Source organism: Aricia agestis, chromosome 11 (assembly GCF_905147365.1).
Source record: "Aricia agestis chromosome 11, ilAriAges1.1, whole genome shotgun sequence".
In the NCBI taxonomy this organism is placed as follows: domain Eukaryota; kingdom Metazoa; phylum Arthropoda; class Insecta; order Lepidoptera; family Lycaenidae; genus Aricia; species Aricia agestis.
Genome location: NC_056416.1, coordinates 6,399,569 through 6,412,222, shown reverse-complemented (window position 1 = coordinate 6,412,222; position 12,654 = coordinate 6,399,569). Strand labels below are relative to the sequence as shown.

At 39.5% G+C, this 12,654-nt stretch overlaps 1 protein-coding gene across 1 annotated transcript in view; it reads left to right on the top strand.

Moving 5' to 3' along the window:
• LOC121731930 (heparan sulfate glucosamine 3-O-sulfotransferase 1) overlaps nt 1-12,654 on the top strand; it is a 70,419-nt gene that overhangs the window by 38,428 nt on the left and 19,337 nt on the right. The window contains exons 2-4 of the mRNA XM_042121628.1: nt 10,682-10,702; nt 11,292-11,469; nt 11,905-12,073. Of these exons, the coding sequence (XP_041977562.1) occupies nt 11,381-11,469; nt 11,905-12,073 (258 nt within the window). The 5' untranslated portion in view covers nt 10,682-10,702; nt 11,292-11,380. The remainder of the gene's footprint in view (nt 1-10,681; nt 10,703-11,291; nt 11,470-11,904; nt 12,074-12,654) is intronic.

The following is a 12,654-nucleotide window of genomic DNA, read 5'->3' as shown; positions in this document are numbered from 1 at the left end:
GTCCAGTGGTCTAGAGTCTAGACTCGGCGAGCGTGGCTCTTGACTCGGAGGTTCCAAGAAGCGCGATCGAAGAATTAACCGGTTAATTTGGGTTTTCAAAATCATTTGTGTGTTAGTAACCGGTAACCTTTACCATTTAGGTTACGTAAAAACCATTCGCTTGTTTAACCGGTAAATAAAAGAACGATATATTTACCGGTTTTTAACCGAAATAAACCGGTATTTTCAAACCGGTTCCGATTCCTGAAAAAAACAATCGGTACATTACTATCAGTAAATGGGAGCTGCACTAGTACTTATAAACTGCGACACTGATGAGATGGCGATATTTTATATGGAAGTAGAGCGAGATAGCTGAAGTTTGTGAACATAAAGGATTAAGGGAATTCGATAAGTAATATTGACTTTCACGTATAAATTTTGCAATTCAGGAGTTTGTCAATAAATCTAAACTTAATCCGCTTAAACGCCAATGCCAATTTAAACCGCTCGCGCTATTAATGTATAGTATATTATATAACACCTAATATCCACGGAAAGCCCCAATCCTACTATTTTAATGTGACAATATGCAGCTTAGTTTGTTATTTGATTCAGTCGCCTATCGAACGTTAAAATAGTATTCGCATAAACGTAAACACATTTGAGTTCTGAACCCCTAGGCAACACGTTTTCTTTATCCCTTTTTAGGGTTTCGTACCCAAAGCGTAAAAACGAGACCCTGTTACTGCGATGAGACTTCGATGTCTGTCTGTCTTTCTCCAGGCTGTACCTATAGAACCGCTATAGCTAGCACTTCTGAAATTTTCAATCACAATTTTAAAAGATTTTATTTAGCGCTTCTTTATAGAATCGCCGACTAAAATGTATATTGACATGGCATGAGTCGAATATCGCTTTCATATTATTGAACGCAATTCCACATTTTTGATCGGCGATTCTATAAAAAAGCAATAAAAAATGTAATTAAAAAAGAACGGACTGAACAAGGAACAAAGCTACACTATTGGTATAAACTACAGTTTCTGAATTTCCGAAAATTCAGCGAATGGGAATGTTGTTTATAATATGTGAGTCGCCTGTTGTAATTTCAATTACATTGTGATATTACATTATGTAATTAATATTTTGTCACGCACACAAGCACTTGTAAATAAAGCTCATGTAACGCAGAATTATTCAGTAATTTTCACAATTAATATAAACTGAATATTCCATAGATGCATAAACGTAAACATTATAATGGTCCTTATTCATTAAAATGTGATCAGTCGACAGGTGCAGTAAAAGTATGAAAAAAATAAAATACAGACAGATTTTAGCGACAAAACCACACATTTCTCATTCTGTCACTTCGTCTATTTTTCGATAATCTATAGCCCGGCCGCACATTGTCCGAATTCTGATCAGAAACAGTTGAATTTCGCCGGACCGCCACCCCGCACACTATCCGAAATATCCTTCCGGCGAGTTCGAGCTCACTCGGCTCAGTACAAAATGTAAGAGACAGCGCGGACGTTCAACTGTTTCTGATCAGAAATTTCGGACAATGTGCGGCCGGGCATAGAAAGAGAACCTGTCTATGATTATCATAGTAAGAGTGCTGGTATGAGAATTATTTCTTTCAAGGTGATTTTAACCACACTAGTGCGACACGACAAAACGCGACACTCCACTTCCATAGAACTGACGCTATAAATCTGACGTTTTACAAATCTGAATCTGACGTTTTACAAACCTGAATCTGACGTTTTACAAACCTGAATCTGACGATTCACAAACCTGAATCTGACGATTTATAAACGTCAGTTCTATGGGAGCGATTGGAGCGAAGTGTCGAGTCGTGTCGTGTCAGACTAGTGCGGTCTTAGGGTCAAATCAGATCGCACCGCGACTCGTAGATGCATTTCCCTGCTGAAGCAGACTGATCCAGATGAGGTACCGGCTTTTGTGGCTAAAGAGCTGCACAAGCTGCCGCCCGTCACGTTGGACCACGTCGACGTCGTCAGCCTACTGAAGGACATCAGGTTCCTGAAGGAGGAGCTGACCGGAGTTCGGGGAAGATTGCAGGCGTCAGAAGCTATCATTAGTGATCTACGTAATGAATTATCACAACTAAAAAGTAATAATTCATTATGTAGCTGACGCCGCATTCGTCACTCATCGCCGAGGCGCACAAGCGATCACGTTTAGCCCGTCAGCATTATCGGACGGGTCAACGAACGCCGCCGCTGCCGCCCCCGCCCGCGCTCCCCTCCCGGTTGCGCCGACGCCGAGTCCACAGGCGACTCAGCAAAACTACGCGACTGTTGCTGGTCGCCCCGCGCCTCCCCCGCGGGCGCATAAAAATGGGGAAAATGAGAGCCGTAAGGCTTCGGAGAGTCGCAAGACTACGGAGTGCCGCAAGGCTACGAAGAGCCGCAAGGCTAAGTCTTCTCGACCTGGCAAGGATGAGAGCAGGAGGTGCGATGAGGAGGGCTTCATACTGGTGGAGAGAAGGAAGAAGAAGCCCGCCGCCCGCAACCATCGCGGCACCGCGCCATATGTACCTGAGCTGCGTCTGCGGAGCGAGGTCCCCGCGACACCCCTGTACATATCCCGCCTGCACTGGTCCATGGAGATCGAAGACGTCGTGGACTACATCAGTAAGAAGACATCCCTCCACTTGAGGGTCGAGCGTCTGCAGACTCGCCACAAGGTCAACTTCAGTTCCTTTGTGGTGAGAGTACCGAGTACCGACGCATTTTCTCCCGACCTTTGAAGCGGAGGAATTCTGGCCGACTGATGTGGTTTACCGAAGGTTCCGGGGGAGACTCCGGAATGAAGCGCGCGTCACGTCGCCGTTAATTCGTTATAATGTGTAGTTTATATAATTTTTATGTATGTTAGTCATTAAGGTATATATTGTATGGGCCTACGTAGCCTGATTTAAATAAATAAATAAAAAAAAAATCTAAATTTGTATTGAATTGACAGACTTGTATGACGTCTCACGCAATTGAAGTCTGCCAGATCTATACAGAAATTCATCTACGCGTTGCGTTACGGTCTGAATTGACCCCTACCTTAAACCTAATATTTGTGATTTCACAATATATCGCTATTGTAACAGGTGCTGCCAAAAATACTATACTCCAGTCTATTGTCTGGTACAAGTTGATCCAACCCTGACCTCGTCGCGGCCGAGAACTAAAAATGCACCTTACGTCACTAGAATTAGCCTTTTGCATTTTATATGTTACATGGCTGCCCAAGGTCGGGTGTATGGAGGTTGTGTGGAGGCCGGCCGCAAGGCAACCTGTTTTAAAATGCATTTTTAATAACATTGGAAAAACTTGGAAAATTATTTCATTGTTGCCATTACTGACCTAGAATTAACCTATTTCCGACAGGGTGAGTTAAGGTACTTGAAGCATCTCCTCGTATGATTCTTTGAAGCTCGTGTAGTCATAGTAAAGTTTAGTATAGATGCTATAGATATTTAAATTCGAGGCGACAGCGGTCATTCGCCTTCTGTTAAAAAACTTGATGAATTCTATCGTATAACCGTTTTGTATCCGATTTTTTCGTTCAGTCTCAATCTTCTGCTTTGTTAAATATTTTCGTTACTATTTCGAATAAATAAGTAACTATTTCCAACTAATGCAGCCATTAGCTTAGCGCGGTTTCTAAGCATATTTTAGAGTTGGAAACTTTGAACTTTGAAGTAAATGAGGCATGGTACAACCATAAAGTTAATATACCTAGCGGAATAGAGAAACAAAGGCCTGAGCAAGAGAGATGTCACATTCAGTAACACTGCGTGGTAAAAAGAGACGTGTGATACATGACAGCAGCACTCTTTTTTTGACGTCCAGTCGGCACGTGCCGCACGTTGACAATTTAATCTCATAGAATTCATGTTCAATCATGCTTGTGTAAGTGTATACGTACACATATTTTTCACACACATGAAAACCTATTTCGGTTTCGTTTGACAGCTCGAGATTGTTGCTCTATTCCGCTAGGTATATTAACTTTATGGGTACAACACAGGAGTGAAGTTCCGCGAAAATTTCGGTGCTCGGTTGTTTTGCTGCACGCACGTCACGCGACGTTTGAATACTTTGGTTGGTCACCCGGCGATCGGATTTAATGGAAAAATAATATTTTTTGTAAGGATTAGATTACACTGAAACAAGACTTTATTAAGATAGCGATTTGGAATTTTGGGCAAGCTTGGGCTAGGGCTTCGTAGCACGGAGCACTTGTAAAGAAACGTAATGCGTAATAATGCTTGATTGTATTTTTTTCCACGCAAAGCGGTGACGTTTTGAAAAAGCTCCACCGGGATGCGTCTCAGTGTGAACTGACCTCTTGACACACATCAGTATCAACACAAATATCATGTAAAATCCCATTTCAAAAATAGAACAAGTTTTTCAGCGAGGATTCAAAATTATTTTACCCCTAGCAGGACCTTATTCCCACGGTGTAAGGATCACTCTCATACTCCTAGGACTCTCGGCCTATAGCTGATCTGTAACGGTACGACCACACGTTCATACCCTCCACGAACACTCGTAACCACTACAAGCGTATTGGCAGAACTCCAAGCCCTCAGGGCGGATCCGAAACCGCCACTTCACAATCATTAGTCCTCCAATGAAAAATTACAACTGCCTTTTATACCGGCAGTTGTATGTGTGTTATAACAGAAAGACGCGTACTTAAAATTTGTTTCATGTCTTCGGAGCATAATTTTCATATTTTTTATTAACTTATCAGCCGTATTTATTCAATAATGTATGCTTACAGGTCTTACAGGACGTAATTTTTTTAAAAGCTTTTATTTAACTTGCTCTGTATGTATGTAAGTATGTATGTTCGGGTGAAAACTTGGAACTCAATTTTGAAGTAGATATATTTACGAGTAACCGATTGAGCTGAAATTTTGCATACACGTTTAGTTTGGATGACAATGCACGATATGGTATGTGACATCACTCTAAATCCAATATGGCCGACCATCCAAAATGGCGAAATAGTTATTTTCTATGCAGTCCTACAACATGGATATTAAATGAACGTGTCGTAACGTGCCGTGCCGTGTCGTGTCTATAGATGCTGGCGGGAAAGATTCCGAATTATTCCCGTCATATACTTCGGAAGTATTCCGAAATATTTCGAAACTTTGGGAATATTTCAACTGTCAAAAAAAAACGAGGAAAATTGCGCTTGGAAGCTGTAAACTATTTATCTTTAGTTATGTATCTAAGAATATGTGATGCCGGTTACTAACATTATTAGCCAAGCGGCGAGAAACGGCTTTTTTGGCTTATTATCATTACTAGCGATAAATAGCGGCTGGTAACGGCTTGTTACTTTTCTTTGATAATACCTAATCATATGAGTTCGTTTATTTTTTATCGTTTTTATTCTGATTTACTTACAATAGGATATATTAGTATGGATAGTATGGATATAAGTAAGTAATAAGTAGTTAAGTATAGATCCTCGATCCCATTGGCCATTACTAATTTATAATAAAACTAGATGACGCTCGCAACTCTGTTGCGCTAAAATTCGTTTATCGCGCCGGAACCGTACATTTTTCGGGATAAAAACTATCCTATGTCCTTTCTCGGAACTCAAAGTATTTCCATGTCAATTTTCAGCAAAATCGGTTCAGCGGTTCGAGCGTGAAGAGGTAACAGACAGACAGGTAAACAGACGCACTTTCGCATTTATAATATTAAACCTAGAAGTAGGTATAGATAAACAATTTATATTATGTTACTTAAGAACGTAATGTGCCACTGAACAAATAATTCACTCAACCACCACAAACCACAAACAAACACGTATATTTCCATTGAATTATTCCGGCGAAATATTCGACGGAAACATTCGAATGCGGGGTACGAATCTTTCCGCGGGGTGAGGGAAAACTTCTCCGGGGAGCATCTCCCTTCCGCGCCGCCGTCGCCCGCTCGCACGACTCGCTCGCCCGTACGAGCGGGCGACGGCGGTGCGGAAGGGAGATGCTCCCCGGAGAAGTTTTCCCTCACCCCGCGGAAAGATTCGTACCCCGCAATCGAATATTTCGCCGTGGCGGTCGGCGCGTGCGAAGCGGTGATAGCGGCCGGCGCGGCGGGCGACGCTCTATGCGCGGATGCGATCGATGATTGATGCAAAATACGATTTTTCAGCATAAATTAAAATTCATATTACTTATTTTTTTTATTAAATTCATTTTGAATAATTCAAATTTAAAGAAACTTTCCCAGAAGTATTCCGGAATTATTCGGAATTTTTCAGAAGTTTTGCAACTATAGTCGTGTCGTGTCAGATCGTTTCGTGTCGGCTCGGGACGTGTCGTGGCGTGTCGTGTCGTGTCGGGTCGTGTCGTGTCGTGTCGTGTCGTGTCGTGTCGCGTCATGTCATGTTTAAATGTCAGGTCAAATCCAGCTGGGTTTTAGAAAATGCCCGGTTGAATTCGGTCACTTTTCTTAAGTGAAATTTAATTTTTTAGTCACGCAGAAATAAACGAAACTAAACGGAACTCGCTAAATATAGACACGGTTTTTCACTGATCAAAATCAAGTACGATTACTTGGACTTCAATTAATCAGATTTTAACAAATTCTTGAAACAAAACAAACTACAATCAAACAGACTAAGAAATCTAGCCAGAGACACAGAATATATATTAGTAGTACCAACAGAAGTCCAACTCGTGAAACCCGTTTAAAAAAATAACAACTTTTGCTGCGATACTATAAAGTTCAAATTCCGACCGCGCAGTGCTAGGTGCCTACAATTATATTTACCTACATGTGAGCTCTCTTTCTATCGCGTAAGAGGTACCCTTTCTGACGAAATCAAGATTGTCACCTTTTAGAAAATAAAATAATCTTCTTTTAATTACTATAGCCACTAATAGCAAACTTTTTTATACTTATAATCAAATTTTAGTAACCCAACGTATATTTTATAATAGTTTTATATTCGATTATAGTGTAGGTCAGGAATTTTTTACAACTTAAACATAGTAACTTGTGTTTATTTATGTGTAGTATGCGGTTTGTTAGTAACAAATTGGTTTATTTGCTATGTTTGTGTATTTTTTAATCTTTTTTTGTATTTTAAAGTCTTAAATTACTTTATTGAAATATTTCTTTGACTTTTTTCAATTGTTCATATTTATCAGATTAATAACGATTCTGTCACAGCGGTTAAATCATTAGTACGTAGTTTTTTGTTTATTTCACCTCATATTATAAATATCAAGTGAAAAAAAATACGTCCTTTTCATACGATCTGGCACGAGTTCAATATTTATTTATTCATCCCCAAAAAAGTGCAAAACCCCACTAAAGACGCTTTTACATAAATATGAAGGGTCATCGACTTAGAAAAGAAACGATACTTAACAGTTAAGATTTTTACTTTTTATAATTTCCATCAAAGCTACACAAGTAAGAGCTACATTTTCAAATCAAAATTTAATTTAAAAATCTTCGAGATTTCTAAGAAAGTAATTTACTTTTGAATTGCAACTTTCAGTTCGTGCAACGAATGTACGAGCGGTTTCGTGTTACTGCAATACCTTTGCGATTACTTACACAATTTTATTGTAAGGAAAGCCAATATTGTCTAAATTGCGGCTAGGGTCGGGCCATACTGGTAGAGTTGCGGTAGGTTCTATCGTATCCTAATTTCGGATTCGGATTCCTTAATTCTGCCTTGAGAGGGAAGTGGAGCGAAGTGGAGCACCATGGGGTTTTAGTGGGTAGTAGCCAGGGGAATCCCACATACCCCGGCCGATATCCCCAATCCGCTGTGTATGCGTAAGGCCGAGCACGCACTAGCGACCTGGCCGCTACAGTAGTGCGCGCGCGCCCGGGCTAAAGCATTTCCCAACGTAAAAAGAGAGTCGGATCATATTTTAATTAATATACCTGTATATTAACTTTACGGATCATACAGCGAAAAATTCAAACGTCAATCTCAAATAGCTTGATTCCTATGTCAAATTATGACAACAACATTAAGATCGCTTGACAAATCTGGATAGGTAATAGACGTATAATATGCAAAGACTTCTATTTAAACTGATGATAACATGATTGTTTCAAACTTTCAGAAAAAATAAAACAAATTTTATTACAATGAGGTACTTATGTGAAAAAAATATATTACTTATGACCCATGAGGTAATGAATGACTGCAAATAACAATTAATGTTTAAAGGAATACGGTATAATAAACTTACTGCCTAACGCGGTTGTACTATAGTATGAATTGGCCCTAACTAGCGGTGAATTTACGAGCTATTATAGCTAATAACGACGAAGTACAAATAAAAACGAAGCTCTAACTCACGTTTGATTTGTCGACTATAATTTCCCAACTTTCGGCCTTCGATTTATACCGTTATTTAATGTATTTGTCAATTTTAGAAATAAGTACACAATTATTTTCATAGTTTTGCTAGTCTAACGGCCATACTTCGTGACAAATGTTACTTACTGTAATTAAATGAAGACATTTTCTGGCTCCTCATTAAATTGGATTTAAATAATCATTAAATGTCTCTAAGTCACATACAGAAACACCGAATGCTGAATGGATTGTACGCTATGTAGAGAGTTTTAGTAGTAAGGGGTATACAGTATACATAATATATTATTATACTACTATAAAAGCTACAAATCTACGATAGTAAAACTTTCACCATAAAATGCACGGGATTTCGGAAAAGGTTTTACTACTTACTACTTACAATGTACTTGATTACTTTCTCTACTTCTTTCTACTTTCAGGGGTACCGGATAGTAAATCAAAGAAGTAGTCTTAGCTAGAACAAAGCGATGAAATAATTAATTCATAAACTGGACCAAAAATATTCAGAAACTATATGGACCCATAGACCCTAATTTAGTTGAGTTTGAAAATTGAGTAATTTGACAGTAGCCTATATATTTTAGAATTATTAATGTCTGTGCTATATAGTTATATAAAAAAAACTTTATTTTGTACTTCAAAATTTTATAAGAAACTTCCGTTAAGTCACGTATTATAAGTAGGGTTCCCAACCCTCCCGGATTGCCCGGGAGACTCCGGTAGTATTGTTTAACCTCCCGTCCTCCCGGAGAAAGATAATTTATCCGGTTTTCAAAAACTAATAATTATTGCATAATAATTGACTTGTAAGATGAAGTTGGATTGGACAATCATATCTGTTCGAAGAAAATCGCTTGGATATGAAAGAGAGAAATGGTCCTGAGACTATGTTCATTCACATACCCCCCCCCCCCCCCCTACAATCCTCCCGGGTTGGTCCTTTCGAAAGTTGGCAACCCTAATTATAAGCTGTAACAGCAACCACAATAGCAATCAACAATGGTTCCAGATTAACATTATGTATTTGTGACGATTACAATCGGAGGATGGGTGGTACAACTCCTCCCCCCCCTCCCTGATCACGTGACCTAATTCTCTGACGTCACCTAATTAATTATTGAAGCTATGCCGTGCAAATATGGAAATACAATAGAATTTTAGATTGAGCTCGGTGCGAATTCAGTAAATAATAACGCTTTATAGAGTTTTACGTGGGAGAGCCATGCTTTGGCAAGAATGGGCCGGCTCGACCGGAGAAATACCACGGGCTCACAGAAAACTGGTGTGAAACAGCGCTTGCGTTGTGTTTCGCCGAGTGAGTGAGTTTACCGGAGGCCCAATCCCCTACCCTTTTCTCTTCCGTACCCTCCCCTATTTCCTTCTCTACCCTCCCGTATTCCCTTTCCTACCCTCCCCTATTACCTTATTCCCTCTTAAAAGGCCGGCAACACACCTGCAGCTCTTCTGATGCTGCGAGTGTCCATGGGCGATGGAAGTTGCTTTACGCGACCCGTTTGCTCGTTTGCCCCTTTATTTCATTTCTGCGCTGCGCCGAAAGTCATTTTTCCCGCTGGAACCGTACAGTCTTCCGCAACAAATCTATCACATGTCCTTTCCCGGGACTCAAAGTATCTGCATATTAAATTTTATTATAATCGGTTCAGTCGTTTCGGCGCGAAGAGGCAACAGACAGACAGACACACTTTCGCATTTGAAGACGTGAGTAGAAGAATCGAACAAGTAACATTTCGTAACATACGGTCTACGGACAATAACTCATTTTTTCCCTAATTATTTTAATAAAACTTGTAACTTATCTACTTCATGGCCTAGCTTATTTATCTAGCTACACATATAATTCATAGTTTTTCTATTTCAAATAATTTTTCCGGCCCTAAAGCCTCCATTTAAGCAAAAAAAAACGGGAAGTTTTTTCATGTTACTTACCTTACTCTTCCACTCACGTCTTGATTTATGTCACCGTCTGACGGATCGACCAAAAAGTCCTAAAGCCCGTCACAGACTTAAGCTATAATATATATTAATATATTTATAGCTAGACATATTTTCTATACTAAATCCACATGCCACAGAAATATATATTATAGCTGAGGGTGTGGTCACGCGAAATTAGTATAGAAAATATATATTAATATGACGGGCTTAAAAATGTAACAACGCCCTTCTATTTTTTCCAAGCAACCTTAGGAATGTGGACGGCCTATCCCTACTTTGATTATTACCTCTTGCTTATTATATTACAAAATATTTATAACTTTATTTTTTGTTCCAGATACTGGGGGCGCGTATAATGGTAAGTCAGCTGAAGATACCAAGCAAAACATGTTGAGTTTTTGTTAGTCAAGTTTTCTTAAAGTTAGAAATCGTCCAACATTAATATTCTAATTAATGTAAGTGCACAATAAAGTATTACATCCCATAAAATTAAAATTGTATCGTTAAATATTAACGACCGATCACGATCGATGAAACATAAACACAGCAATTACAGAAAGCTATAATTAGAAATACTTTTTAAAATGAAACAGCGTTGAGTCTATTCAATTAATAGAATAAACGCTGTTTCATATTAAAAAAATATATTATATATTAAATTTTAGGCTGGATTTATATTCATCTGCCCAAACGCGCGGTTTGGCGGCACCGCGAGACTACAAGCCATTGTATGAAAATATCTTCCAAAAAACCTCCTCGTTTTTTGGAAGTCGGTTAAATAAATCGTTACATACATTTGCTTATAATATCGTGGTGTAATTTAAATAATGGTAGAAATGGTGTAAATTAATTGATGGTAGAAATTAGCTGGCTTTTTAAATGAAGTTTCTTGTTGAGTATATTCCACGCTTTAGGTTTAAAGGGTGATTAGAATAGTACTTTCGCAGGTTTTATACGACCGGCATAATAGCGTGACGTCACCAAAGAGAAGCATACAAGACACTACAATGACTTAAGCGACTTGAATGGGAGCCACATGGAATCTCGAATACAGATGACTCAGCTGCCGAACAAGAGAACCGAGGGCTACAAAAGCTGTTCACAGTCGCTGCCGTTGGATATTTTGTAAGTTTACGAGTTTAATAAGTACGTAGCTAAATAGAATTTAAATTACTTCACTAGGTTACATACACATTTTAGGAAGGCTTTTGCAAAGAAGTTTCTATCAAGACAACCAGACGTTGAACAAAACAAGACAAGAACGACATTTGAACTGCGTCGTGGTTCGCACAGAGCAAAGATTTTGGAAATGGATAACCGTGCAACACGAGTCACTTCAACCTAACCTAACCTCCTCAATTTAAGAGCATGACCTATGCAGATGGAGGATGGGATCCTCCCCCGTGTCATGCTCTATACCTGTCTCGCTCTACAGAAGTGTCCTGTACAGATGGTTGCCGCTTTCCTCTCCATCTATTATCCCTCTCTGTTACACTGTCTGTCTCTCTTCCTTCCCGTGTCATGCTGTATACCTGTCCCACTCTACTCAATCCTGTGCAGATGGTTGCCGCGCTCGTCGTTCCGGCCGGCGGAGGGCGAGTTGGCTGACTGTGTGCTGGTGGTGGGGGTGTCGCGGCCCAAGCTCGCCGCGGCCCTCCTCTCTGTCACGTTGCTGTCGCTGTTCCTCACCTTCCATGTGCTATACGACAGCGCGATTTACAGCATACAGGTAAATTTAGCAAGATGCCTAAGGCTGCGACTCCACAAGAGCTACGTTGCGAAGAGTGTGGTTTTAAGAACCAATCTACGACCTTATTTACTTTGAAGCAGGAACTTTAATCCAAAAAACTATAGTTATTTCTTCTATACGATGACTGGAAACCAATCTCCAGGGCCGTGCTAAGCGCAGCGATTATATTAGATCTTAAAAACACATTCCTTGCTATGCAGCTCCAGTGGAAATGCACCTTAATAAGTGTTTTCTGAGTGACAGTTGGGGGAACAAGCACGTTAAATGTTCATGGCACACGAAATCATGTCACGTCTGACACAAAATTGTTTTTTTTTCCACAAAATAATTAACAAAGTAACAGAGACAAAAAAAGTCTGTGTGTTATTTTTTATTCTTTTGCATTTGCACTGTGGCTAATATGATCCTGATGATCAAATCTATAAATATTTGGGCTGGCATAGCAATTAGTGGACGTTAGGTAGTAAATATCAGTACTTCTAATGCTAAGAGACAAAATGAGAAGGAAATAGACAATAGCCTCAAAATAAATGATTTGAAACAATAGTTTCCTGAAAAAG